At 39.9% G+C, this 27,267-nt stretch overlaps 1 protein-coding gene across 1 annotated transcript in view; it reads left to right on the top strand.

The window, feature by feature from the left end:
- Positions 1–27,267, top strand: part of LOC112678288 (tubulin alpha-1C chain) — a 73,458-nt gene that overhangs the window by 10,438 nt on the left and 35,753 nt on the right. Inside the window, exon 2 of the mRNA XM_035707193.2 lies at positions 16,395–16,476. Coding sequence (XP_035563086.1) covers positions 16,474–16,476 — 3 coding nt within the window. The 5' untranslated portion in view covers positions 16,395–16,473. The remainder of the gene's footprint in view (positions 1–16,394; positions 16,477–27,267) is intronic.

Raw genomic sequence — 27,267 nt, 5'->3', positions numbered from 1 at the left:
CAATCCAATGATTGAAACTGTTACTACAATACATTATGTCAAGTGCTATGAGAGAGAAGACAGTGCAGGAGCTGCCAACACAAAAAAATGTGTTACATTTCCCAACTTCTTCCCAGTTTAGTGTTCACTGTCTCACGCCACACCATTGCCTCTATATTCTTTGTGAAATGATCATGCCTATCTGTCTCACACTGCCCTTCCTCATGCACATTTGAGTGTAAAAGGATAAATTCAAGCAGTAGGTTTCTCTTAAATTCTCTAAAAAAACACATCTCAAACTCTAAATTTAAACAAGGAGACGGACAAGATTATGATGACGTGGTGAATTTGCAGTTGTCTTTATTTTTTTTTAAGATTTATTTATTTATTTTATGATAGACATAGAGAGAGAGAGAGGCAGAGACACAGGAGGAGGGAGAAGCAGGCTCCATGCCCAGAGCCCGATGCGGGACTCAATCCCAGGACTCCAGGATCCCGCCCTGGGCCAAAGGCAGGTGCCAAACCGCTGAGCCACCCAGGGATCCCCAAGTTGTCTTTACTTTAGGGCTCAGTACTGATCAAAGTATTGAGTGATTTGGTTCTCACTATGTATGACCTTTAAAGACTATCTGCTGTATTCACTTTGGCCAAATTCTATTAACAGTTTAGGTAAGAATATGACCCACCTCTGAATTCAGAATTTTATTGAAGGCTTAACATCATCTTTCTCAAACTCTGGTCAACACACTGGAGTATTACTAAATAATGTTTTTTTTTTTTTTTTTTCTGGATAACAATGGTAAGAATTATCAGTGATTCTGGTAACTGAGTTTCATCTATTTTGGGAAGGACGGGATCCCTGGGTGGCGCAGCGGTTTGGCGCCTGCCTTTGGCCCAGGGCGCGATCCTGGAGACCCGGGATTGAATCCCACGTCGGGCTCCCGGTGCATGGAGCCTGCTTCTCCCTCTGCCTGTGTCTCTGCCTCTCTCTCTCTCTCTGTGACTATCATAAATAAATAAAAATTTTAAAAAAAAAGTTTATTTTGGGAAGGACTTTTGTGTGTATAGCAGAGAGAAATATTAATAATTTTTTTAAAACTAGGAATTTTTAAAAAATTTTTATTTATTTATGATAGTCACACAGAGAGAGAGAGAGAGAGAGGCAGAGACATAGGCAGAGGGAGAGGGAGAAGCAGGCTCCATGCACTAGGAGCCCGACGTGGGACTCGATCCCGGGTCTCCAGGATCACGCCCTGGGCCAAAGGCAGGCGCCAAACCGCTGCACCACCCAGGGATCCCCTATTAATAAATTTCTATTCCAGAAGTAAGACTTACGATATAACACAAACACCTGTACTCTGTAACATTAGAAACCTATCTCTGGTATTGTGATACAAGGCTTTGAGGTTAGTCATTGATGTTCAGTCACTTACAGAACCACTCTTTTGAACAACATATTTATGTCCTGAGATGCATATTTTAATTTGTAATTTTGCTCTGACATGTTGGGAAGGTGGTTCGCCTAAGCGTATTGATGAAATCTGACTTTTGGAAAAAGGGTACAAAATCTGAAGAGGCTCAAAGGCATCCTGGGAAGAGAAGAAAGATAAAGAATTGGAGAAGACAGTAGATAATCTCTGTTTTCCATAAAATGCAATTTATAATATGATTGCACTTCATTAACTCAAATTACACACACTCACAAGAATGCACATTGAACTGTTTTGCTTCCGTCTTTCCCCTCCTTCCCCTTAAAGCAGATGGAAATTAGGTGGCAGACTGGGAAGGTTGCCATGGTGCACTGGCTACAGGGATTTGATATTAGTCAAAGGAAGCTCCTGAGTCCCCTCCCCCAACCATCCAAATGTGCGCTTCTCTCTTTTCTTTCAAATTCTTGTCTATAATTCATATTATAGATAAATCAGGGTGAGATTGATGTACTAGTGGACAACAGAATAGATGCATTGATGTTGTAAGAAGTAAAATACTCAGGAATTATAACTGGTCCATTTTTATGTAGCACTAGCCACACAAAAAGTTAGAATTCATTTTTAAAATGTCTTATACAGGGAAGCCTGGGTGGCTCAGTGGTTGAGCATCTGCCTTTGGCTCAGATTGTGATCCCGGGGTCCTGGGACTAATTTTCTAAAGCTTGACCAATTTTATTAGTCCAAAAGGGGCTAGTTCAAGGGGAAGTGGGGCGGAATATTTAGGACTTGGTCTTTGAAGCTTCTTCTTTAAGTATTGCATATATAAATTTAAGAGCCAAAATAGTAGAAGATAACCCTTTTGTAACATACTAGAATCATCCTCTATACTAGTGTTTCCTAAGTGTGCCGAAGTAACTAGGATGCTAGTTAAAAATACTGATTTTCTCTCTCTTTTTCTGTGTGTCTCTCATGAATAAATAACCAAAATCTTTAAAAAGGGGGGGGCACCCTGGGTGGTTCAGCGGTTTGGTGTCACCTTCAGCCCAGGGCGTGATCCTGGAGACCCCAGATCGAGTCCCACATCAGGCTCCCTGCATGGAGCCTGCTTCTCCCTCTGCCTGTGTCTCTGCCTCTCTCTCTTTCTGTGTGTCTCTCATGAATAAATAAATAAAATCTTTTTTTTAATAAAATCTTTTAAAAAAAATACTGATTCTCTGGGATACCTGGTCAAGCATCTGCCTTCAGCTCACATCATGATTCCAGGGTCCTGAGATCGAGTCCCCCATCAGGCTCCCCACAGGAAGCCTGCTTCTCCCACTGCCTGTGTCTCTGCCTCTCTCTGTATCTCTTATGAATAAATAAATAAATCTTAAAAAAAAATTACTGATTTTCAGTTCCTGTACCAGAGTCTGATTTAGTAGGTCTAATTCAGTGAATAGTATTCTCTTAGAATTTGTATTTACCATTTTGTAGCTAAACAGTTTAATGGTTTTGGGTGGTATGATTCAGTTATTTCTGAATTCTGATAACCACTGGATAAGTTGACAGAGAATTACTCTCCAGATGGTTTTAATCTTGAAAGGCACAGCTCCCAAATGACACCCAGCCTAAAAAGGTGTTTTGGGAAACATTTCTCAGTCTTCAATTAGATTTAAAAATCAATAATAGGGGCGCCTGGGTCGCTCAGTTGGTTAAGCAGCTGACTCTTGATTTCAGTTCAGGTCATGATCTCAGTGTCCTGGGACTGAGCCTGGTGTCAGGCTCTGCACTCAGCAGGGGTCTGCTTGAGGATTCTCTTGCCCTCTCACTCTGCCCCTCCCCGCTAAATAAGTAAATAAATCATTTAAAAAAATCTATTATGCACGTGCAGAAAAGAGGAAAGGCTGTGTTTTTCTTCATCTGTGCAGTCTAACATCATTTAGGAAACATTTCTTCATTCTGCTTAAACACTGATGTTGCATGTGTGAAAGAGAAAGGATTAGAAAAGGCTGTGTTTTTTTTTTCCTGTACCTGCTTGTAAGAAAAGTTATCTGTTATTTTAGTATACAGATTATAAGAGATATAGAGGTTTAATGAAGATAGCATGGCTTGAAATAAGTTCCCTCTGTGGTAAGGTTGTCTCTGGATTTAGTATATTTAATAAGCCCACTATTTTTTTTAATGATTTCAGTATTTTTAGATATGTGAGAGAGACTTCACTCTCACCCCTCATGTTACTAAGCAACATGTCATACAGTTGCTAGGAAACAGACTAGCAAGCTTGGGGGCACTTCAGTTCCCTTATCACCTTGCATAACACATGACTGTACCCTAGAGAGTTTTACAGCCTTAGAGACAAAAGAAAAAAGTTAATAGCATATAGAAAGGATAGAACAAGTGACAGCGGTTGGGAAATGGAATTAGGGAAAGAACAAGGTATTTGAGAAGAGTGTGTGAGGTTGGCAGAGGAAGGCTATTACGCAATTTCCTTGAATGAGTCATGGAAAAACCTTAAATTGCCACAGCTCTATTTCATATTCTGTATGCTTCTACCTTTTCTAAAAACAAATTAGAAACGGAGAGAAGACCATCTTTCAGATGGTGTTACTAAATCTTGTCAGAAGGATAGAAATCAATTGTAACTTTGTAGAAGATTGCCAATTAGAAACAGATTAAACAACTCACACCTTATTTAAAATTCCAAATCAAATCTGCAATACTACTTCACTCTATTTCTCTCCCAAATAGTAAAAACGGACAGCACTGAGAGAAGTTTGAATATAAGTGTTCTTGAACAAATTTAGAAGCAAAATTGTCATAAAACCTCCTGGGCAGTTCTCTACAAAATTTTAAAAGTCTGATCTAAAAGGAGGAAAGAAGAAGCTGTTGTGCTCTACCTGGAAGACTCTGTTTTATCTGAAATAAGAGACTAGGCTCTGGGTTTCATTGTGTGTATGTGAAAGGTTGAGTCTTTGTGTCCCTGTGGCATTTACTGTTGCTGGCAACCGGGAAGCTCCCTAGCAATTGTTGCTAGGTCCTCAGGGCCTCTGTTGGCCTGAAACCTTAATCACTGCCAGAAACACCAGAGATAAAAATCATGGCACAAAATCCAGCACCTATTATCCCCAGTGGTCCTGCTGCAAACAGTCCATCTTGTGTTCGGTGAAAATCAGTGTAAAATGGAGACTTCACACCAAGAGTTCATCCTCAATATCCTCCCTGTGAATGCCTGTTCTTTGAGCACAGGGCACCAAGACAACATTGGAGAATGGCTTGATTAAAATAAAATTTCTATTCTGGTGTCACTGGCTTAACTAAAAAGCATAACAGTCAGAGAGAAACACAGACAAGAAAGATTTCCTCAGATTTAGATCACTTCCAGTTCTGAGGTCCCATCAACATTTGTTTGACAACTTGAGATGACCTTAGTGACTACATAAGCCATGGTACAAATGGTGGTACCATTTCAAATAGGAGTCCAGAGATTCTGATAAAGATCCATGTCAGAAAAAAAAAAAAAAAAAAAAGATCCATGTCAGGATCATCCCCAGAAATAACCTACATCATCTCTTGAAATTACACATTGGCCCTTAGGTGAGCTTCACAGACCAGTACAACCCATTTACTCAAGCCATCCTGTGCAAATATGGACTTTAAATTTGGCTCTGGTGTATATTCTACCCAGATGTAGACAGAGCTCTGAACTTATCTGGAAACAATTGCAAATCCAGGCTGAGATTTAGAAAAGATTGATGCTGAGATGACATAAATATCTCCTTCTATCAAGCATCTAGCTTCCAAAAGTGGGTCTGAAGAGGGGCACCTGGATGGCTCAGTGGTTGAGTGTCAGCCTTGGGCTCATGTCATGATCCTGGAGTCCTGGGATGGAATTCTGCATCGGGCTCCCTGCAGGGAGCCTGCTTCTCCCTCTGCTTATGTCTCTGCCTCTCTGTGTCGCTCATGAAAAAATAAATAAAATCCTTTAAAAAAAGTGAGTCTGAAGAGATATTTATTGTTGTGATTATAACTAATTTTTGAGCAACTTATCAAGGCTAACTAGTATGTTATCTAATCTTCAAAATAATTCTTGAGGGTAGGTGCAATTATATTTGCTTTATTCCTCTGTTGAAGAAATTGAGGTGCAGAGAAGTTAAATAATAGGCCCAAGGTCTCTCATAACTAATGAGTGATATGAAAATTCAAACCAGGACCAGTCTGTCTCCAGCGTTTGACTTTAAACAACCACTCTATGTATACAGTTAATAGAGAATGCTTTTTATATGGGAACAAATTGTGTAGTACATCACACCTGTGTCAAGGTGAAGAATATGTGTTCTGGGGTCTCTCTGTCTACTTATGGGGTAGTTGAGACTCAGAATGTCTGCTTCCTCACGGGTTGGCTTTTCCATAAAGACCCTACCAAGACAATCTGCCAGAACCCTGCAATGCCCCATCCTTGCATTTCCCTAAATCTGTGTTATTCAGTATGTAATAATGCTCCATGGGGTCTTTAGATAAATGGTTCAGATTGGGCTCTGCAATACCAGCTCAGCCAACTTGGTAGTCCTTTTTCTTTTTTTTTTTTTTTAATTTTTATTTTATTTATTTATTTTGTTTGTTTGTTTGTTTGTTTTTTAGTAGTCCTTTTTCAATGTGAGGCAAAGACTTGCCTGTAAAGCCTTTCTGCATTTATCTGATCTGCTCTTCTCATTTCCTTATCTAATAAGAACAAGAGATCATTTTTAGGGACTGTGAGATCTGAATTCTAATTTAGAAAAGAATGTCTTTTCAGAAGAACAGTTTGGAAAGCTGTCACATTTTACATTATCCAGAGCTTCGAACACTGCCTTGGAGTCACATTGTCTCAAACACTTTATTTTAGAGTAAAATCTTTCCTTTTCCTTTGCATAACCAAAAAGTCCATTGAATCGGTATTTCCAGAACAAAGATAACATTTGACAGTTAAAAACCCTTTATTCTTACAAAGGCACTGGGCAGAAAACATGAAATAGTTACAAGTAGATGATGTGCTGGGCCTGCTTGTTAGGCCTCATGCAAACCAATTGTAGGCACTTCTTTCCAACTCTGTATTCAGTGACATCGTGTTGGTAGTGTGAAATTGTCACAATGGGAGCATTTATACCATAAAAAATTGGCCAATGCTATAAATCAGGGCTTTTTTTTTTTTTTTTTTTTTTTTTTTTACCTCTGTCTCTCAGAGCCAGTTGTTAAACCACTAGGAGAGAAGTTCCCAAAGAGCAATGTACCAGCAGCGTAACTTCAGTAAAACATAGCCCATCCTTATGTCACCAGGCATCATGTTGATGGATTCTTATACAAATGAAGGAAGTCATCTTCTCAGTGATATCTACTAATACAAGTTTTATTAAATGAAAGCTCTCAAACACAAGACTTGGTAGAAATTGTATTCACCATTTGACACAGGACAAGCTCTTGTATGATCTACAACTTCTCAGAACATTGGCTGTATCTAATCTATATGTAGCCTATATCTAGGTAGAGGTACAGAGCAAGTTGCAGGGACAGAATAGTTTTCTCATAATAGCACCTAGAGGGGGCTTTTGGATTCTGAGGTGATCACCCAAATAGTCTTTTTTTTTTTTTTCCAAATAGTCTTTATTGAAAGCTATAGATGATAGGCCTACTCTTTATGTGTAAGGAGCCTTATGACCTGACTTGGAATGGTAATTGTTAGAAAAATGGAATCTAAAGATATAATTTCTATTGCCAAATGATTTGAGAATATTTATAATAATAGCTAACATTTCTTAATTTACTGCTATGTACCAGGATCTGTTCTAGCCATTTTACTTATACTAGTCATTTACTTTATTTCCTCATTATAACTCACAGAGATAGGTACTATACAGATGATAAAATCAAGGCACAAAATGTTTAAGCAAGTTGCTGAAGGTCACCAAGTAAGTAACAGAGTCAGTTCAAACCCAAGAAGTCTGAATTCTAATCCTTTGTAGGGTTTTCCAGTATACCTTTTCATACTAAATATAAATCAAGCTAAACATTTAGGATATTTCTAATGATTTTTAACAGAACATATACAATACCAATCAGTTTTTTTCCAACCTCATTAACCCATTGTAAAAAATACACTTTGCATTCATATTATATACCCCAAACAAAATAATGCTCTTACTATGCATAATATTTTCTGATCTTTTCTATCTGATTCTATTTCACTTTTTAAATGCTGGTCACAATTCACTAAGTTGATTTCTTGACATACTACTGAATGGTAAACTAATGTTTGAAATTTACTGTAGTAGGAATGCCTGTGTGGCTCAGTGGTTGAGCATCTGCCTTTGGCTCAGGTCATGATCCCGGGGTCCTGGGATTGAGTCCCATGTCAGGCTCCCCACAGAGAACCTGCCTCTCCCTCTGCCTATATTTCTGCCTCTCTCTGTGTGTCTCTCATGAACAAATAAATAAAATCTAAAAAAAAAATTCACTTTAGTAGATTTTTTTATTTTTATAAATTTATTTTTTATTGGTGTTCAATTTGCCAACATATAGAATAACACCCAGTGCTCATCCCATCAAGTGCCCACCTCAGTGCCCGTCACCAGTCACCCCCACCCCCCGCCCACCTCCCCTTCCAATGTAGTAGATTTTTATATGTGGCCCCATGTCATGGTTTGGTTATCTACTACTGGTATCCTATTTTACTTAAAATTTTTAAAAAGATTTATTTATTTATTTACTTACTTATTTACTTATTTATGGGGTGGGGAGGAGCATAGGAAGAAGGAGAGAGAATCCCAAGCAGACCCTGTGCTGAGTGAGGAACCTCCTGCAGGGCTTGATCTCACAATGCTGAGATCATGACCTGAACTGAAACCAACAGTCAGATGCTTATCCAACTTCACCACCCAGGTGCCCTCTGGTATCCTATTTTAGAGCAGAATTTACAGTATTCTATTTCCTTTCCAATTACCCTGTGGTCTAGTGGCAAATTCACTTGAAGATGGACATATGATTTAAAAAGATGCAAGAGACGATGGAAGTCTGAGCCAGGCTGGAAAATGGAAAGGAAGACTATAACATGACAGTTTTAGATAAAGACTTTTCAGTATTTGACAGGGTATGATGATTAGTGTCCCTCCCCAGATGATACAATTAGGAATGCCCTAAGTGTCCAGGCCGGGCAGAGGTGAGATGAGTATGGAGCCATAGGACAACAGCCAGATGTAATGGCATATCAAGTTTTCAGGCTAGTGGTGCTCAGGTCATCAAATTCTAAAGCTGAATTGCTAAATTCAAATGGTTGAAACAAGAAAGGAAGATTAGGCATGAAGCAAGCAAGTTAGAGACCCAAGAGAGTTCCTGCCTACAGTAGTTCTAATGATCTGAGAAGGCAGTAGTAAGGTGAATCTTGAGGAAAAATCAAGCAAATGATTCCTGTCTATGGGTCTGAGTGTTCCCTGAGAGTTTAAGTTAAGTAAAGGAGATGGTGGTAGGTACAAGCATGTGGGATGCTACTGGAAATGCAGAGGTTATATGGCTTCATTCCTTTAGAAGCTGAAAATCTAATGCAGCATCATATGAAGGAGCATCACTAAAGAAAAGCTTTTATTTTTTTCACCCCCCTGCACAGCTAGCAATGATATTTGTATAGTGCCTTATCATTTACAGAGAGCTTTCACATCTGTTATCTCATTTAATCCATTCATCAACCATGTGGGACAGATACTGTTTTCATTTTGTACTCATAATAAGAGAAAAACTGAGGTCTTGAGCTTAAGTATGCCTAGATTTATATATATATTTTAAAAGTTTTATGTATTGAAGTAATCTCTGTATGCAATGTTAGGCTCAAACTCACAAACCCAAGATCAAGAGCCACATGCTCTTCTGACTAAGCCAGCCAGGCACCCCACCCCACTCCTTTTTTAAAAGTTTAATTACTTTTTAAAAGTAATCTCTAGGGATCCCTGGGTGGCGCAGCAGTTTAGCTCCTGCCTTTGGCCCAGGGTGCGATCCTGGAGACCCGGGATCGAATCCCACATCGGGCTCCCCAGTGCATGGAGCCTGCTTCTCCCTCTGCCTATGTCTCTGCCTCTCTCTCTCTCTCTCTCTCTGTGACTATCATAAATAAATAAAAATTTATAAATAAATAAATAAATAAATAAATAAATAAATAAATAAATAAATGTAATCTCTATACCCAACATGGGGCTTGAACTCATGACCCCAAGAACAAGAGTTACATGCTCTTGTGACTGAGCCAGCTGGGCAGCCCCCCATCAAGTATATCTACATTTAGGTTTCATTCTCTTTCCACCATTTAAGAGCTCTTTATCAAAAATAAACTGTCACTATGAAATGAAATTTACTTGATAAACTTTCCTTCTGTAGAAGATGTTCTGGGAAAAAAGCATAAAAATAAGAAGAATTAACGATTAAAAACAAATGTCTGAAACCCTATTACACCCACGAGGATGGCTATAATAAAAACATATTTAATAACAAGTGTTGCTGAGGATGTGGAGAAATTGGAACCCCCATACACTGCTGATGGGACTGTAAAATGGTGCAGCCACTTTGGAAAAGAGTTTGGCCATTCCTCAAAATGTTAAATACAGAGTTAGCATATGACTCGGCAATTCTACTCCTAGTTATATTGCCAAGAAAAGAAAAAACATATGCCCACATAAAAGGTGGTAGACAAATGTTCATAACAGCATTATCCGTAACAGTCAGAAAGTGGAAACAACCCAAGTGTTCAGCAACTGATGAATGGACAAATAAATTATGGTATATTCTTACAAAGGAATATTACTCAACAATAAAAAGCAATGATATATGTACTACAAGAGAAATGAACCTTTTTTTAAGTCTGTCAACACTGATTTTTTTTCTAAGATTTTATTTATTTATTCATGAGAGAGAGAGAGAGAGGCAGAGACACAGGCAGAGGTTCTCTCTCTGCAGGTTCCATTCAGGGAGCCCAAAGTGGGACTCGATCCTGGGACTCCAGGATCATGCCCTGAGTTGAAGGCAGACGCTCAACCACTGAGCCACCCAGATGTCCTTGTCAACACTGATTTATTTACTCAACAAGTGTCTTGAACCATTTCCACACATTACCCTCCCCTCTCAGCCCTTATTCATATTCTTTTTTAAAAAATTTATTTATGTATTTATTTGAGAGAGATAGTGAGTTGGAGGAGGGGCAGAGGGAGAAAATCTTAAGGAGACTCTGTGCTGAGCACACAGCTGGACGAGGGGCTTAATCTCACAACCCTGAGATCATGATATGAGCCAAAACCAAGAGTCAGAGATGTGATTGACTGAGCCACCCAGGCACAACCCCCCTTTGTAAAAAGATTTTATTTATTTATTTTATATATAGAGAGAGAAAGCACAAGCAGGGGGAGTGGCAGGCAGAGGCAGAGGGAGAAGCAGGCTCCCTGCTGATCGGAGAGCCCAACCTGGGGCTCAATCCCAGGACCCCGGGATCATAACCTGAACCAAAGGCAGACACTTAACCAACTCAACCACCCAGGTACCCCTGAGCCACCCAGGCACCCCTCATTCATATTCTTGTATAGTGTTTGTAGCTATCTGAAGCTTATCTATCTATCTATCTATCTATCTATCTATCTATCTATCTATCATCTATCTATCTCTATCTACATTTAGTTTGTGACTCCATTAGAATATAGTGGGCTTTTATTGTTTTTTATTTTAATTCTAGTATAGTTAACATACAGTGTTATATTGGTTTCAGGTATATAATATAGTGATTCAACAATTCTATGAATTATTGGGTGTTCATCATAAGTATACTCTTAATCCTTATCGTCTGTTTCACCCATCCCCTTATCCACCACCCCTCTGGTAACCATCAGTTTGTTCTCTATAGTTAAGAGTCTGTTTCTTGGTTTGTCTCTAGAGATGAACTTTGAAAATATGTTGTTAAGTGAAAGAAGCTGGACATAAAAGGCCACATATGGTATGATTTCATTTATGTAAAATGTCCAGAATAGGCAAATTCATAGAGACATAAAGTAAATTAGTGGTTGCCTAGGGCTCTCCTGTGGGGAGATAGTATGTGGAAAGAAGCAGAAAATAGGGAGTGACTGCTAATGTTTACAGGATTTCTTAGGAAAGTGATGAAAGTCATCTAAAATTGATTATGGCGATGGTTGCACAACTCTATGAATATACTTAATAACCATTAACTTGGACATTTTAACTAGGTGAATCATATGGTACATTAATTATATTTAAATAAAGCTTCTTAAAAAAAAGATTATGGCCATGAAAAGAATTATTGCCTGGTCTGTTCACTGAATAGAAATAATGATACCCTGGTAGCAAAGAGCTCCCTTAGCACCAAGATAATGAGTAATCAAAACCATTCCCAAGTCATTTAGGAGGTTAGGGGATCTCAGAATAGAATGTGATAAAAGAATCTAACTGCAAAAAAAAAAAAAAAAAATCTAACTGCATTACAAATGTATGAAACAACCTCACTAAAGAGGATAGGGAGACAAAGTGTGATCCAAGTAACTTTGGAAATGAATGGAATACATAAATCTAGAGGCAAAAGGAACTGTAGATAAGTCCTATACTCTAGACAATAAAGTTGTTTCCCCTGAGGGTATGAGTTAACTATTCTGAAACCATTATATATCTATACTGGAACTAAACAATTAATATGTGGATGGTTGTTGATGGGAGCCAAGTTTCTTTCTTACTGTTAGAGTTGCAGGTTACAGACAAGCAAGAGGAGAAGTTGTAATGTGATAATGGATTAAAGTTGGAAGCCTCAGTAAGAACCCATCTTTAGCTTAATATACATATAATAGTTACATATAAAATATGAATAAATAGATGTGTATATACACAAGCTAGTATACATACATATATTTGTTTTCTCTGCCAGGTGAAAATGTGTAGAAGCAATGACACCCCAACAGCAACAGCATGCCTATCTTGTGTTTCTTTTTTTTTAAGTAAACTCTACCTCCAATGTGGGACTTGAACTCATGACTCTGAGATCGAAAGTCACATGCTCTACTGACTGAGCAAGCCAGGCAACCCCTAATCTTGTGTTTCTTTTTCTTTTTTTTTTTTTAAGATTTTATTTTTGATTAATCACTACACCCAACATGGGAACTTGAACTCACAACCCTGAGATCAAGAGTCACACCCTTCACCAACTGAACCAACCAGGCTCCCTGACCACCCCCCCTTTTTTTTATAATTCATGAGAGACACACAGAGAGAGGCAGAGACACATGCAGAGGGAGAAGCAAGCTCCCCGCAGGAAGCCTGATGCACGACTCGATTCCAGGACTCCAGGATCATGACTTGAGCCAAAGGCAGATGCCACCTAGGTGTCCCTAAGACTGGTATCCTTATAAAAAGGGAAAATGTGGACACAGATATAGAAACACATAGAAGGAAGATGATGCAAATAGATTCACAGAGAAGATGGCTATCTAGAGCCAAGGAGAGAGCCTGAAAGAGCTCCTTCCCTCCCAGCCCTCAGAAGAAACCAACTCTCCAACTCTGAAAAAAAAAAAAAAAAAAGAAGAAGAAACCAACTCTGTTAACACCTTGATCTCAGTCTTCTAGCTTCCAGAACTGTGAGATAAATTACTATTGTTTAAGGCACCCAATTTCTGCTACTTTGTTATGACAGTCCTAGCAAAGAATATAGACAGCAAGCAGAACTAAATGCTTTTGCCTAGAAATGTGTATATATGTAGGAAAACTATCCAAGAAAGCAAGAGAATAAGAAGCACAGTCTTCTGTGGAGGAGTCGGGATGCCATGTGGGGGAAACAGGGAGCTTCATTGGTTTGTGATCTTCTGCTTCTTGAGATGCTAGTGGTTACATAAATACTGGTTGGTTGGTTTTTGTATTTTTTTTTTTTTTAGTGGGCTCCATACCCAATGTGGGGCTTGAACTCACAACCCCCAAATCAAGAGTCACATGTTTCACAGACTGAGCCAGCCAGGCACACCTCATGAATGCTCATTTTATTATTATGCTCTAAAATAAATCCTTATGTTTATATAAAACATTTCATAACTTTAAAAAAAAGTCATAAAAAACCAATCTCAATTATGGGAACATGTGCAAAGTTCTCTTGCAGAGTTTGGCATTATAAGAAAAGGAAGTAGGGACAAACACAGAATCTGTTTCTCTTCAAAGTGGATATGAGACTTCTTTGGTAATATTCACTTCTGGTCCTTCTGGACCTCTTTCATGGCCAGTGGAATGTGACAGAAGGGAAAAAACAAAAAACAAACCAAAAAACCCCCCTCTACTTCCATTTTTCATGCCCCAGAAACGTGTTCATTTGAATTCAACAATGAATCAGCTGAAGTGACTAATTTATGTAGTTTTGAGAATGGAGTCAGCAGATTTCCTTAATTCCAACATTGACTGCAGTAGGAAATAATGTGCTTGAACTCATTCTACATCTTGCTGGAAAATAGGAGTAATGTTTACCGCAGAACAGTAGTATGAGGCTTAATGTTTCAGTGAAGGTTTTGGTTGAGAGGTGTTTAAGGAATCTAGCCTGGGGATCCCTGGGTGGCTCAGTGGTTTAGCTCCTGCCTTTGGCCCGGGGAGTGATCCTGGAGTCCCGGGATCAAGTCCCACATCAGGCTCCCTTCATGGAGCCTGCTTCTGCCTCTGCCTGTGTCTCTGCTTCTCTCTCTCTCTCTCTCTCTCTGTATCTCTCATGAATAAATAAATAAAAATCTTAAAAGAAAAAAGAATCTAGCCTGTTTGGGTTGTAAGCGATTGGCTGTTTTCTTGTTTAGCTAAACAGAAATTCTATTTTAGTCTTCCTTTTGTATGGGCCTGGTGCTTGATATACCTTCAGAGGCCAACAGACCTGGCCCTCTCACCTTTCAGGGAAAGTTTTAGGGTTTCTGAAGCCACAACCAGGTAAACCATTGCCCTGCTCCTTTGTGTGGTGCTGCCCTACTGGAGGGCACACCTTCCCTGCCGCTCAGGTAATGAGCCCTTCTGCAGCGAACACTTGCCCTACACAGGAGGATTGCTTAGGGCTGAGCTACCTCAGGAAAAGCAGATAGCATCAGGTGGGAAAGCAGTCTAGTCCCAAAACCTGACAACTGAAGGGACTGGGACTTAAATTACACATCTAAATGTTTGGGAGTATGGAACCATGAAAATGGACAACTGCTTAAGTGGACATTTAAAAACTCTTTGCACAAAGCAGCAACTGAGTCTTTTTTTTTTTTTTTTTAACCTAAGGTAAAGGACACGGTTGAAGCTCTTCTCAGAAAACAGGTGGGATTGAGGAGATTTATTTATGACTTACTGGAAGCACAAAGAGAAGCTTTTATTGTTGATGGCTAGGCTGGGTGGATGCCAGGAGACACATCCCATAGGAGTTGTGCTGCCAAGCACTGACACACAGCTGACCTAGTCTTTTTTTATGCTGACTGCTTGCTCAGAAATTATATCAGAAAACGGTATTGAAAGACCCAGTGTGATTTGGATTATGGAGACTTTAGAGCAATCTTAATTCTAAGGAACCATTTGAAGGGAAATAGAGAAGCCATATATTCATTAGCTTTATGTGGAACTACCTTTCGGCTCCTATAGGAAAACTGCCTTGAGACAGCTCTGCATGGCCAGGCGTTCAGTATCATCCTCCTTCCTCTTCCTTTGAAACTACACATTTAAATTCAAGCTTTCAGCAAATATCTCCTAGATACCTCCAGAGGGGGAAAAAAATCTAAGGAACACATCATTGTAACCAATAGCTTTAAGCTTGGGAATATTTTTCAGATTCCGAAGTGAAAGTCAGAGAGAGAAAGGGACAGGATGTGCATGCTGGGATGGTTTGAAAGGAAGGAAGAGGGAAGGAGCAGGGGAGAGGAAAGATGAATCTTTTAGGGAAATAGTAATCCAAAATGCAGAATAATTCATAGATTTTTCTTAGACTCAACAGAACCATAAAATGTCAGGGCTGGAAAGAGCTTTAGAGATGATTTCCCTGTCCCTCACTGGTTATCTTACTGATGAGGAATCTTGGACCAGAAAAGTGACCTGTCCAAGGAGGCAGAGCCAGGTGGTGACAGAACCAGGCTGGAAACAAGGTGTACTCATTGTTCTCATGACACCCCTGGCCTCCCACCACATCCGCATCTGATTCCCACTTTGCCTGATAGCTGTGACCCCTCATTCATCACTTTAAGAGCTTTGGACAAAGGGAGTAGTCAGCTGTTGGGGTTGGAATTCAGTGCAACTGCCTTCTAGCCTGTGTCTTGTATCTTCACATCTTAAAATAAAGAAATCAATTTGTTTTTTCAGCCAACTCATTTTTCATTCGGAAGATCTTTCATTTGAAGAGTCTCAAATCTTTCATTTGGAAAATATGACACTTACATGTAAAAGAGGAAAAATAACCCCAAAGAATTGCTTTACAATGCCATTTACAGCCTATTATCTTTTATGATATGAATCCTACACATGTCCCACGACCATCCAGGTATTATCAGCTGCCGTAATCTCCTATTCCTCCCCTACAGCAATACTTTGTTTTCTCCATAGTACTGTGAGTCCCAAGGATTTCACCAGGGTGAAGCCCATGGGCCTTTGGCTCTTCCAAATAAGCTGGTTGAAGCTATTTAGTTTGTAGAGTATTTGGGGGGAGGGCATGCATGGTAATTGGTATAATATAAAATATAATAACAGTGTGTGTCTAGAGCTCAGCCTTGGGTCTTTAATTACCTTCTTCTCACCTTTATCACTGTCTTGGACTCCACTAGACATGCTGACGCCTCAACTGCCAACAGGCCAATACAGAAATTTCTGTTTGTTTCCTTGAGGTGTACACAACCAAACCCAGAAAACTATACAAATGGAGACTCTAGTATGGATTTTTAGCAGGTGGCTGGTACTTGGTACCCAGAATACTCTAGGCATCTGAGTTCTGTTTTGCTATCTAATATTCATCCCCTTTTTCTTTAGGAGACGAGGGAGATTATGCTCCTGATTTCCTCACCTGGACACCAGGACCCCAACGCGAGGGAATAATACATGCTGGGCAATGGTGAGATGCTGCCTTAAATTGGGGAGATAAAATTATCTTGATAAATGTTTAAAAATGATTATTGTCTGTACAGATACACACCTTTTGTCTCAAGACAAGAGATTCTGAATCTCATAAGCATCTAAAAGAGATTCATATGCAACTTATTAAATCAGCAAAAATTAATTTGGGGGCATCTACTCAGTGTTCAATGATATGCTAAGCAACATGGGGATAATAGTATTAGCTAATGTTTATTGAGTTCTTATAACATGCCGGGTATCCGCTGAGCACTGTATATGAATTGTTGCATCTAGCAGTATAGCCACTCCTGTGAAATAGGTATTTTTATTAGCTCCATTTTAAGTATTAATAGCTAAGGCAGAGAGAAGTTAAGCCATATGTCTGATATCCCATAACTGGCAAGCAGGAGAGCCAGGATTTGAGCATAGTTTACTTCCGGAACTTATGATTTTAAAGTAGTATGAATCATGGCTCCTACCCCCAATAGGTTTATAATCTAGTTGGGGGGAAACATGACTAACACACATTAAAACAATAGTAAATTATGTTAGGTGCGCATATATAATTAAATGCTATATTTGATGCTATTAACTATGACTGCTTCAGGAGATCAGAGGGCACAGGGAGGCATGGACCAGGCAGGCAGGATTTCATGAAGCTGAGCATTGAATTGTCCCTGAGATGAGCATAGGGAAAGAACTGCCTCAGGCAAGAAGGTGGCTGAAGTGCTAAAAGCAGGAGTAAGCAACCTGTGCGGGAGGATGAGACAGCCAGCCTGACCACAGCTGGGTGGAGCTGATGAGGGGGGCTGGATCGGCCATGAAACCTTTAAAGCAAGCAGAGTTTAGGCTTGGTGCATTAGCAAGGAGAGAGTCATTAAAGGCTCTGAATCAATAAACCAATATTAGAAAAGAGATGTTTAAAAGAAAGATATGGTTGGCAGGGCAGAGAGAAGCTGTCTCATTAAAACTGCAGATGGCATAAAGCTTGGAAAAACATATATGAAATTACTCTAAATTGTTACCAGTCTCTATTCTCCAATTCAGAATCTTTGATTCTGGTTTGATCTTTATTTTTTTTTTAAGATTTTATTTATTTATTCATGAGAGACACACAGAAAGAGGCAGAGACATAGGCAGAGGGAGAAGCAGGCTCCCTGTGGGGAGCCTGATGCAGAACTCGATCCCAGGGCCCTGGGATCACACCCTGAGCCAAAGGCAGATGCTCAACTGCTGAGCCACCCAGGCATTCCTTCTGTTTGATCTTTCTCATTTATTTTTGCATTTCTTTTACATTAGCAAGTTCTACCTCCTTAATACTTTTCAAATTTGTCCATTTTCCTACATTTCCTTGCCATTACTTTAGTTTGGCCACCATCCTAAGGGGGAGGGGAGGTGTCAGAGGCCTTTCTGGAAGAGAAGACATGTTTCCAGAGTCCTGAATATTTGATAAGAGTTAGCTAGGAATGAGAACAGAGGTAGAAAAGGGGTGGGAATGAGGAGGTAGGAAAAAGATCAGGGGAAAGATAGCATAATGGGTAGAAGAAAGCAACAAACATGTGGAATACGAGAAATAGTGCTAGGGACCATAAGGGAAAGGGGGGAAACTGAGTGGGGAAAAATGAGAGAGGAAAACAAACCATAAGAGACTCTCAACGCTGGGAAGCAAACAAAGGGTTGTAGAAGGGGAGGTTGGTGGGAGGATGGGGTAACTGCGTGACCAGCATTAAGGAGAGTACACGATGGGGATGCCTGGGTGGCTCAGCAGTTTAGAGCCTCCCTTCAGCCCAGGGCATAATCCTGGAGTCCCCGGATTGAGTCCCTGGATTGAGTCCCAGGATAGAGTCCCACATCACACTCCCTGCGTGGAGTCTGCTTCTCCTATATCTTCTTCTGCCTATGTCTGCCTCTCCCTCTCTCTGTGTGTCTCTCATGTATAAATAAATAAAATCTTAAAAATAAAAAAAGAGAGAGTATGTGATATGATGAGCACTGGGTGTTATAATATATGTTAGCAAATTGAATTTAAATTAAAAAGAAAGCAACAGGACAACTGACACATAATTTGGCGCTAAACCTGGGGTGCTACAGTAAGGAAAACGAAATGTGGCATTGACTTAGTGAAGGGCCACCAGCAGGTGGTGAGGGTCCAGAGTCCAGGCTGAAAAGCTGAGCTTTGTTACATGATCTCAGAACATTTAGTCAGAATTTTATACCCTTAAAGGCCGACCACCTCCAGGGGGATGGGTGGAAGACCCTTGAGGAGGTGACATATTAGCGAGCTAGGCCTTGAACACACAAATTGACCTTCTCAGTGGAGGGAATGATCTTGGCAAAGGCACAGAGTCTGACAGTTTGAAGGACAAGGATCTTGAATACCGTACAAGCTTTAAGCAGATTAGTCCGTTGTTGGAGTTACCGCACGCTGGGAAATGGACCTAAGTTGAGATAACTCAAATTTAAGGGGAAAAAAACCCATCTGGAGACTGCTTGTAATTTTAGAGAAATGTTGATGAATGAAATAAGTAAAAAATTTTGTTTTCAGAATTCAGTGAGAAGTTAGAGCTAGATTTTAAATAGCATTGTTGAGAAACAATTCAGACACCATACAACTCACCTTTAGAAAGTATTATGATTACAAGTAAGTAAGTAATTACATCAAATTGGGCAACTCTATGATGAGGCTAAGGATGCAGCAGTTGCTCGTGGCAGTGATCCTGGGTGCCACTTGAACTCAATGTGACTCACAGTAAAACTAATAATTTGCCGTCCCCAGTGCTTCCCACTTTACAGAGGACAGAAATAACTGAAAATAAGGAACAAGCTATGTGAGTAAATGGTATATATGTGGTGTATTGCTACTATAAATGTGTGTGGAGTGTGTGTGTGTGCGTGCGTGCATGCGTGTGTGTGTGTGTGTGTGAGAGAGAGAGAGAGAGAGAGAGAGAGAAGATGCTTGACATTTTTTTAAATCCACTTCCCCATGGACAGCTGGTCAAATTCCTAACTTGTGAGGCTGCTTGGATAGAAGTAGTTGAGTTTAATGACAGAATAATGCTTACCAAAGGTTTTTAACAACATGGGAAGAGATCTAGAACACCCTTTAGGGGAAGTCTTGATTTCCTTATCTTCTGTTTATATAAAAAAAAATGTAGACTTTTGATCCTTCTCCTCAAGTGCTAGCATTTCTTTATTTCCATGCCTTTTTCTCTCTCTTCAGCTGCCAAACCCCTTCTTAAACAGGGGAATGGGAAGCTAAAATTGCAAGCCTGGCGGGGGCGCCTGGCTGGCTCAGTAGGTCAAACGTGTGACTCTTGAGTTTAAGCCCCATGTTGGGTGTAGGGATTACTTAAAAATAAAATATTTTTTAAAAAAGATTTATTTATTTGAGAGAGAGAGACAGAGCGCACATGTGCAGGAGCGAGTTGAGGGAGGGGAAGAGAGAGAAAATCTTTAGACAGAATCCCCACAAGGAGCTCAATCCCATGAGATCAGGACCTGAAGCCAAACTAAGAGTCGGACATTTAACCAACTGAGCCACCCAGGCGCTCCCAAAATAAAATCTGAAAAAAAAAGTTCAAGTCTGGCCTCTACCTAAGGCAAAGTAGAGAAAGAAACCTCACAAATATAAATGAGTTAACACACATTGTTACCTATTACTGTACAGTGTCTAAATTAGCAGGGCTACTTGCTTGCTTCCTTTAGTTTAGTTACAACATTAATCTTCAGTGCATGCTTTTGTAGCCATCTTATACGTCTCCGCAAAGCCTTTCACTCACTTCTTTTCACTAGGTGTAGAATAATTTTATTCTATAAACTTGAAAACACTTCCCCTTTTTAGTTCACTTTATCTAATGATTTTCATATCCCATTTCCCCTCATCCCAGTCATCAACAGGTACGATTTTCTGCCCCTAAGCATATTATGTTTGGTCAATTCTAGATCCATACTTTTTCACATTTTAACATCTCTGAAGTCAGGAATGTTATGACTAATGGTATCTGAAATTCAGTGAAGTACAGTAAGTTCTTTCTGAGTGAACAGTTTACCTCCCACAACATACTGAATGATGTTCTTCCATCAATCCTTTGGCTCGAATTCATAAATCTTATAAGAAGTCTTGCCTTGGGCAGCCCCGGTGGGCTCAGCCGTTTAGCGCCACCTTCAGCCCAGGGCCTGATCCTGGAGTCCAGGGATCGAGTCCCACGTCAGGCTCCCTGATGGAGCCTGCTTCTGTCTCTGACTCTCTCTCTGTGTGTCTCTCATGAATAAATAAATAAAATCTATTAAAAAAAAAAAAGTCTTGCCTTATTTTTGAGAAACTACTTGATATTAATATAATTCCAATATTTCTAGCATTCTGATATATATATGTTCCTAAGGGGCACATGAATCTCCTTTATCAATTTAATGACTGTGTAATATTCCGTTATTTGAATATATCATGATTTTATTACCCAGTCCCTATTGGTGTTATCAGTAATGCTCATATAAACCAACTTTATATACTTATGTATTTCCCTATGATACATTTTCTAAAAGTAGAGAATAATTACTAGTTTTACTAGTACAATACAACAAGCTTTCCTGTCCCTGTTTTCACAGGTCTATAAGCCTTTATTTCTAGTTTAATGATTTTTTTTTTTGTCTTTTGTTTATTTTTTGTTGTGGTAAAATATATAACATAAAGTTTGCCATTTTAACCATCTTTAAGTGTACAGTTCAGTGGCATTAAGTATATTCACATTGTTGTGCATCTATCAACACTATCCATCTTCAAAAGGATGATCTTTTCTAAGGTTGTAAATACATATTACCGAGTTGCCCTATAGAAATAAGTAACTACAGTACCTCACAACAACTTATTTATCTGTTAAACACTCATTTATTGAATAGTCCCGTGTGTCAGGCAATGTACTAGATACTCATAAATATTATATCAGTTAAGATGGTTTTGTTGCAGGGCGCCTGGGTGGCTCAGTCAGCTAAGCATCTGCCTTCCACTTTGGTCATGATCCCAAGGTCCTGGGATCCAGTGCCACATAAGGCTCCCTGCTCAGCGGGAAGTCTGCTTCTCCTTCCTCCTCTCCCCCTCTCCCTGCCATGCTCACTTGCTCTCTATCAAATAAATAAATAAAATCTTTTTTAAAAATATGGTTTTGTTGCAAATAACAAAACCCAACACCAACTGACAAGCAATAGTTTTTTTTCCAAGCATGGCTGAAATCAGTTCTGCTTCTGTCACCAGGACTCACTTTCTCTCTGTCTTTCTCTTGGTTATGTTCTTTCCATATCTTCATTTTCAAACAGGCTTGTCCTTTGTGGTATCAAAATGACTACAGCAGCCGAGCACCCTATTGACTCTATGTCCAGCAGAGAGAGCGAAAGAACTCCTCTTCTAGTAACTCTAAAGATTAAAGTCCTGAGATCTACTTTGACTGGAAGGTTTAGAGCATATGCTCACTCAAACCAATCAGGAAGGCTATAGGAATGGGACAATTAACTGGCTAATTTAGATCTTTGACACATCCTCCACCCTGATCCCAGGGGTTAGAGGAACCCCATTTGAATCACAAAGACCAAAAGCAGAGAAGCCACAAAGAAAATCAACCTTGTTGCCCAAAGAACTGGAAGGGACACTGGGGTGACAAAAACAATGTCCACGGCCATTCAGAAATAGAGTGAGGGTATCATATAAGAAAGCATGCCATATAGCATGTAAAAATGCAGTTTAAAAAAAAGAGGAAAGGAAAAAAAAAGAGGAAAGGGAGCAAAGTTTTTTCCAAAAATTTTAAAAAGATTTTATTTATTTATTCATGAGAGACACAGAGTGAGAGAGAGGCAGAGACACAGGCAGAGGGAGAAGCAGGCTCCATGCAGGGAGCCTGACATGGGACTCGATCCCAGGACTCCAGGATTACACCCTGGGCCGAAGGCAAGCGCTAAACTTGAGCCACCCAGGGATCCCCCCACTTTTTTTTAGTATGTTTAGTGCCATGTACTGGCTTTGGCCTTCTGGAAACATTTTAATGAGGGAAATAGATATATACGCAGATCTAATAGGCTGAGTGTCAAGAGAGGTAAAGAAGTGGTATGCTGCAGACCCAGGAAAGGTTTCCTAGAAGAGATGACACCTGAGCTGAATCTTGCTCTGTAACATAAGGGAAGGTAGAAAGACACTTTAGGGAAAAGAGAACTGCATGAAATAGTTAAAGGGGAGTTATAAATAGTTTAGTATACCAAAACTAATGTCTGTTGAATGCTATTATATGCTAGACACCTCTCAGCCCTTTTTCTATAATATTTTATGTAATTAATATGTTCAGAGAATAGTGAATAATAGCTTGGCATTCTGGAAGAAACGTTCATGAAAAGGAACACAAAACAAAGCAAATAAAAATAAGCAAACCCAAAAAGATCAAGCTGAAAAAACAGGTTGGAATCAGATTATGGAAGGGCTGTATTATACCTAATACCTAATGCAGTAGATATTGGAGCTAATAAAAGTTTGGGGACAAGGATTTGACATGATCAAGGTCATGCTTTATAAACATTTTCCAAATTTAATACCTGCAAGATGATGTTGAGTGGAGAGAATTGTATTTGGGGAATCATTGAAGAGGTTGCTAAGACACGCCATCCAGAGGTCAAAAGAATCTGCTTCTGCCCTCCTGACTCTCATACACTGCTGACCTCATAAACTTTCTTCACAGTGCCCTCTGGGGTCTTTGTTTCATTGAACTGTCCCCTATATTCTTAGTCTCTTTATAGAATGCACCCTCCTCCTCCTTGCTTTAACTGAAACTTTTTTTTTTCTCCCAGGAATCCACTTCTACTGAGCCCCCTTGAGCAGAAGTTATTGATTGGACCCAGAGCTCACCAATTTGCAAATCATTTCTAGGAATCCCCCCTCCTCTGAGGACCATGCTATCTAGCTCTCCCCCATCTTTTTAACGTCCTTACTCTCCCCTGATTCACTTTGCAACACATTACTACTGAAAGTTCTTTGGCAATTGTCACTTAGATGCTAAATTCAATAGGTTTCCTATTTTAACTTGGGGGATTCTGTTGACCCCTTGTTTCTTGACAGATTCTCCAGAAATTATTTTTTCCTGTGTCTTCTCATACCTGTCTGGCCATTCTTTCTTGAAAGTTCTTCCTCTCCCCACTTTTTAAATATGAATATGCCTTGGGCTTCTTCCTCAGCCATCTTACCTTCTTGTCTGCCTTGCTCTCCCAATGATTTGAATCACTACCACCCATGTGTCAGTGACCTGACAACTCACAGATCCACACCACCAGGCTCTCTCCTGACCTTTAAATCTGTGTGTCCAACAGGCAGGCAGTTGGACATCACTAACTCAGTGTTCCCCTGAAACTCCAATTCCGCATGCCTAAAAGAGTAGGTTCTTTCCTGGCACCCAAGCAAAAGCCTGAAAATCATGTCAACCCTTCAATTTCAATAACCACTTTTTAACTAGTCACTGAGCATTGTTAATTCTTTTTGTTATCTCTTATACCTCTCTCCTCTCCATTTTCACTCTAATTTCTCTAATTTGAAATTTCATTTTCCTTTGCCTAACATATTAGCTTTTCATTTTGATAATTTTCAAATATACATAGAGTATAATGAACCCTGATATATCATCTGGATTCAATAATTATTAACTTTCGGTCAGAGTTACTTCATCTATTATTTCTACAGTGTTTTAGAGCAAATCTAGACATCATGACATCTCACCCATTAAACTCTTCGGTACACTGCTTTATTATGCCAAAGTAACAGTATCACACGTAACAAAATGCACAAGAATACCTGAATATTATCTTTTTTTAAATTTTTATTTATTTATGATAGTCACACACACACAGAGAGAGAGGCAGAGACATAGGCAGAGGGAGAAGCAGGCTTCATGCACCGGGAGGCCGATGTGGGATTCGATCCAGGGTCTCCAGGATCGCGCCCTGGGCCAAAGGCAGGCGCCAAATCGCTGCGCCACCCAGGGATCCCCCTGAATATTATCTAAGACTCTATTTGTTTTCCACATTTTCTCTTTACAGTTGAGGCTTAGCCATATAGATAGCACATAGAACTTATTTCTTCTGAAAGGGCCTGTTGAAGTCTCAGGTAAGTTAGATTGTACTAAAGGACAGGCTTTTTATTTTTTTTTTAAGGATTTATTTATTTATTCATGAAAGACACAGAGAGAGGCAGAGACATAGGCAGAGGGAGAAGCAGGCTCTCACAGGGAGTCTGATATGGGACTCGATCCTAGGACCCCGGGATCACACCCTGAGCCAAAGGCAGAGGCTCAACCACTGAGCCACTCTGGAGCCCCCAAGGAGAAATTTCTAACAGTTTCTCCTGCTCACAGCTCTTGAGGCAATGGGCAGAGCCAGACTTAGGTCAAGGACAGGGTCATTCCTATTTGAGAGTAGGGTCCCAGGCCTGAAGTCCATTGAGTTCCATCCTGTGCCCCTGTAAGAGGCATGTGGCATTGGGTGAGTCAGGATCTATTTATTACAAGACCATCGGATTCTCAGCAAAGAGATGCATTTCTGAAAACATAGTCCTTGGGTGAGGAGAATTCCTTCCTCAGAGAAAGAAAGTTGCTTTCCTGGCCAATATGATTTATTATCAAGCATAGGATAAACTGGGAAATGGCAGATTAGTGACAAAGCTAATTAGCAAGCTGTTGTTCAGTGCCAGGTGTTTAAAGTTTAAGAACTAATTTCATGACCCTGTGCATGTCACCTCCCTCTGTTGGCCTCTGTGTTTTAATCTTCCAAATGAAGATATTGGACTAGATGATCTCTAAGATAATTTCCAGCTCTACCATTTTATGATCTAATTTTTATGTAACACCAGTGTAACATGTTTTTGGCATGATGAACATTCAAGAAGTTTGATATCATTTTACAGATAAGGACTCTGAGGGCAGTGGGGCCAGGGATTTGCTTCAGATGCATGCAGGTCAGGGCCTGAATCCTTCCGGAGCTCTGTTTCATTAAGCAATCAATATTTCCTGGCTCCTGGGCGGAACTGCAGTATCTTTCCCTTCAAAAAAGCTGGTCTGTTTTTTCCCACCAGGCTTGAAGGAAAAAACAACAACAACAAAAAAAACAAAAACCAAGGGCCAGACTATTAATACGAAAAATATTAGAGCACACTTATTCTGCTCCCACAGACAATGAGGGTTGAAATCTCACAGAACTGAAAGACTAGCCCGTGGCACAGAGACTGCCAGGGGGGCTGGGGGAGATGGGGAACGGATCTGAGCTGCTGGGGATACATTTCGGTGTTGGTGGACTAGGATGGGGTGGGCGGGGGAGATTCCAAGGACAGAGTGACAAGGTCAGCCTCGCCTCTTGTCTCTGTTCTTGGCGATAGCCAGTGTAGCTAGAACGAGCAATCTGTCAAGTCTAATTAGAGTAGAACAAAGTGAACAATGGGCGCCCAGCTCTAAATTGACAGCCCAGTTTAATGGGTGGAGGAGCTTGGGAGGGATGTGTGCTTTGCGCGCTTGGAATTGGTTCCTTCAAATGGATCCTTTCCGAACCCAAACTGCAAAACCACTTAAACTGGATTCTTCTTTACTTCACCAGAAACCTTCAGGTCCCTGCGCTTTTTAACACAGGCACAACCAGCAAAAGTAGAGAACCTGGCTGTGTTTCAGAGGTGAGGCTGTAACTGACCATAGTTACATCATGCGGTGTCGGCATGGTGCTGTGTGCATGCAACTGATATTTATTACTCTTCTCATGTTTCTCCTTTGTGTCTGGTTATATTGCTGGTATTAGTGTTTCTTTTATTATTTTTGAAATCCTTTTTATTATAAGGCTTGCAATTCTGGAAATTTCAGAACAGCTTGAAATTTTAGTAGGACCACAAATAAGGCACATTTAAGATGCAAAAAAAAAAAATCTTTTTAAATTATATTTTTGGCTTGTACTTTAAATGGCCTCTCTGATTTGGATATTTTAGTTCTTGCATCAAAAGTAGTTTTCATAGGAAAAGAGTGTATTTATAAATGAATCAAATGAATACATTCTTTAAAATACATGAATGCAGGTGATTGAAGCTTAAAAGCTATGCATGTTCATAATCTAAAGCCTAAAGCCTCAAATAATGGAGGCCTGTGATCAGCAAATGTTATACTGAAGACTGATGGTTTGTTCATTTAGCTCTGCCTCGGTGTGGGGGACATACGTGAAGATGTGAGACATCTTGAAGGTGTGAGAAAACGTAATTCTTTAAAGTGGGAGAGGAAGAGTGGGAAGACAGTAAACACAATCATAATTTATAAGTTCCAAGTCTCAGTCTGCATGATTTTGCTATTCTTTCCTGTGTGTTATCTCACTTAATCCTTGAAGCACCCTATGAAGTATGTTACTGTTATCTTCACTCTGCAGATAAGGAAACTAAGGCCCTGAGAATTTTGTGCAAGATTAGAGAACTGCAAAGTAAGGCCTTGAACTTAGGCTGTCTGGTTTCAGGTCCAATGTACTTCTCAGCACTGTATTTCTGCTAAAGTTAGGAGACATTATAGTTTAAAAATCGCCCAATTCATAGTAACAATGCCAAAATGAGAACTCTCTGCTAATCCACTGGTCCCTTATGGACATGAATGAGGCAGTGGATTTTCATCTGGCATATATCATACTGCTTATGGTACTGTGCTGCGTGTTACTCATCTTTTCTTTTCCAGCAGCACCACTCGTTTCTTTTCTGCTCTTTCCTTCCTTTTTTTCTTTTACACGCACGTTATTTGAAAAAACGATCTTGTGA

This window comes from Canis lupus, chromosome 27, assembly GCF_003254725.2.
Source record: "Canis lupus dingo isolate Sandy chromosome 27, ASM325472v2, whole genome shotgun sequence".
NCBI lineage: Eukaryota > Metazoa > Chordata > Mammalia > Carnivora > Canidae > Canis > Canis lupus.
The sequence above is the reverse complement of the archived record's forward strand: the minus strand, read 5'-3'. Positions and strand labels throughout refer to the sequence as shown.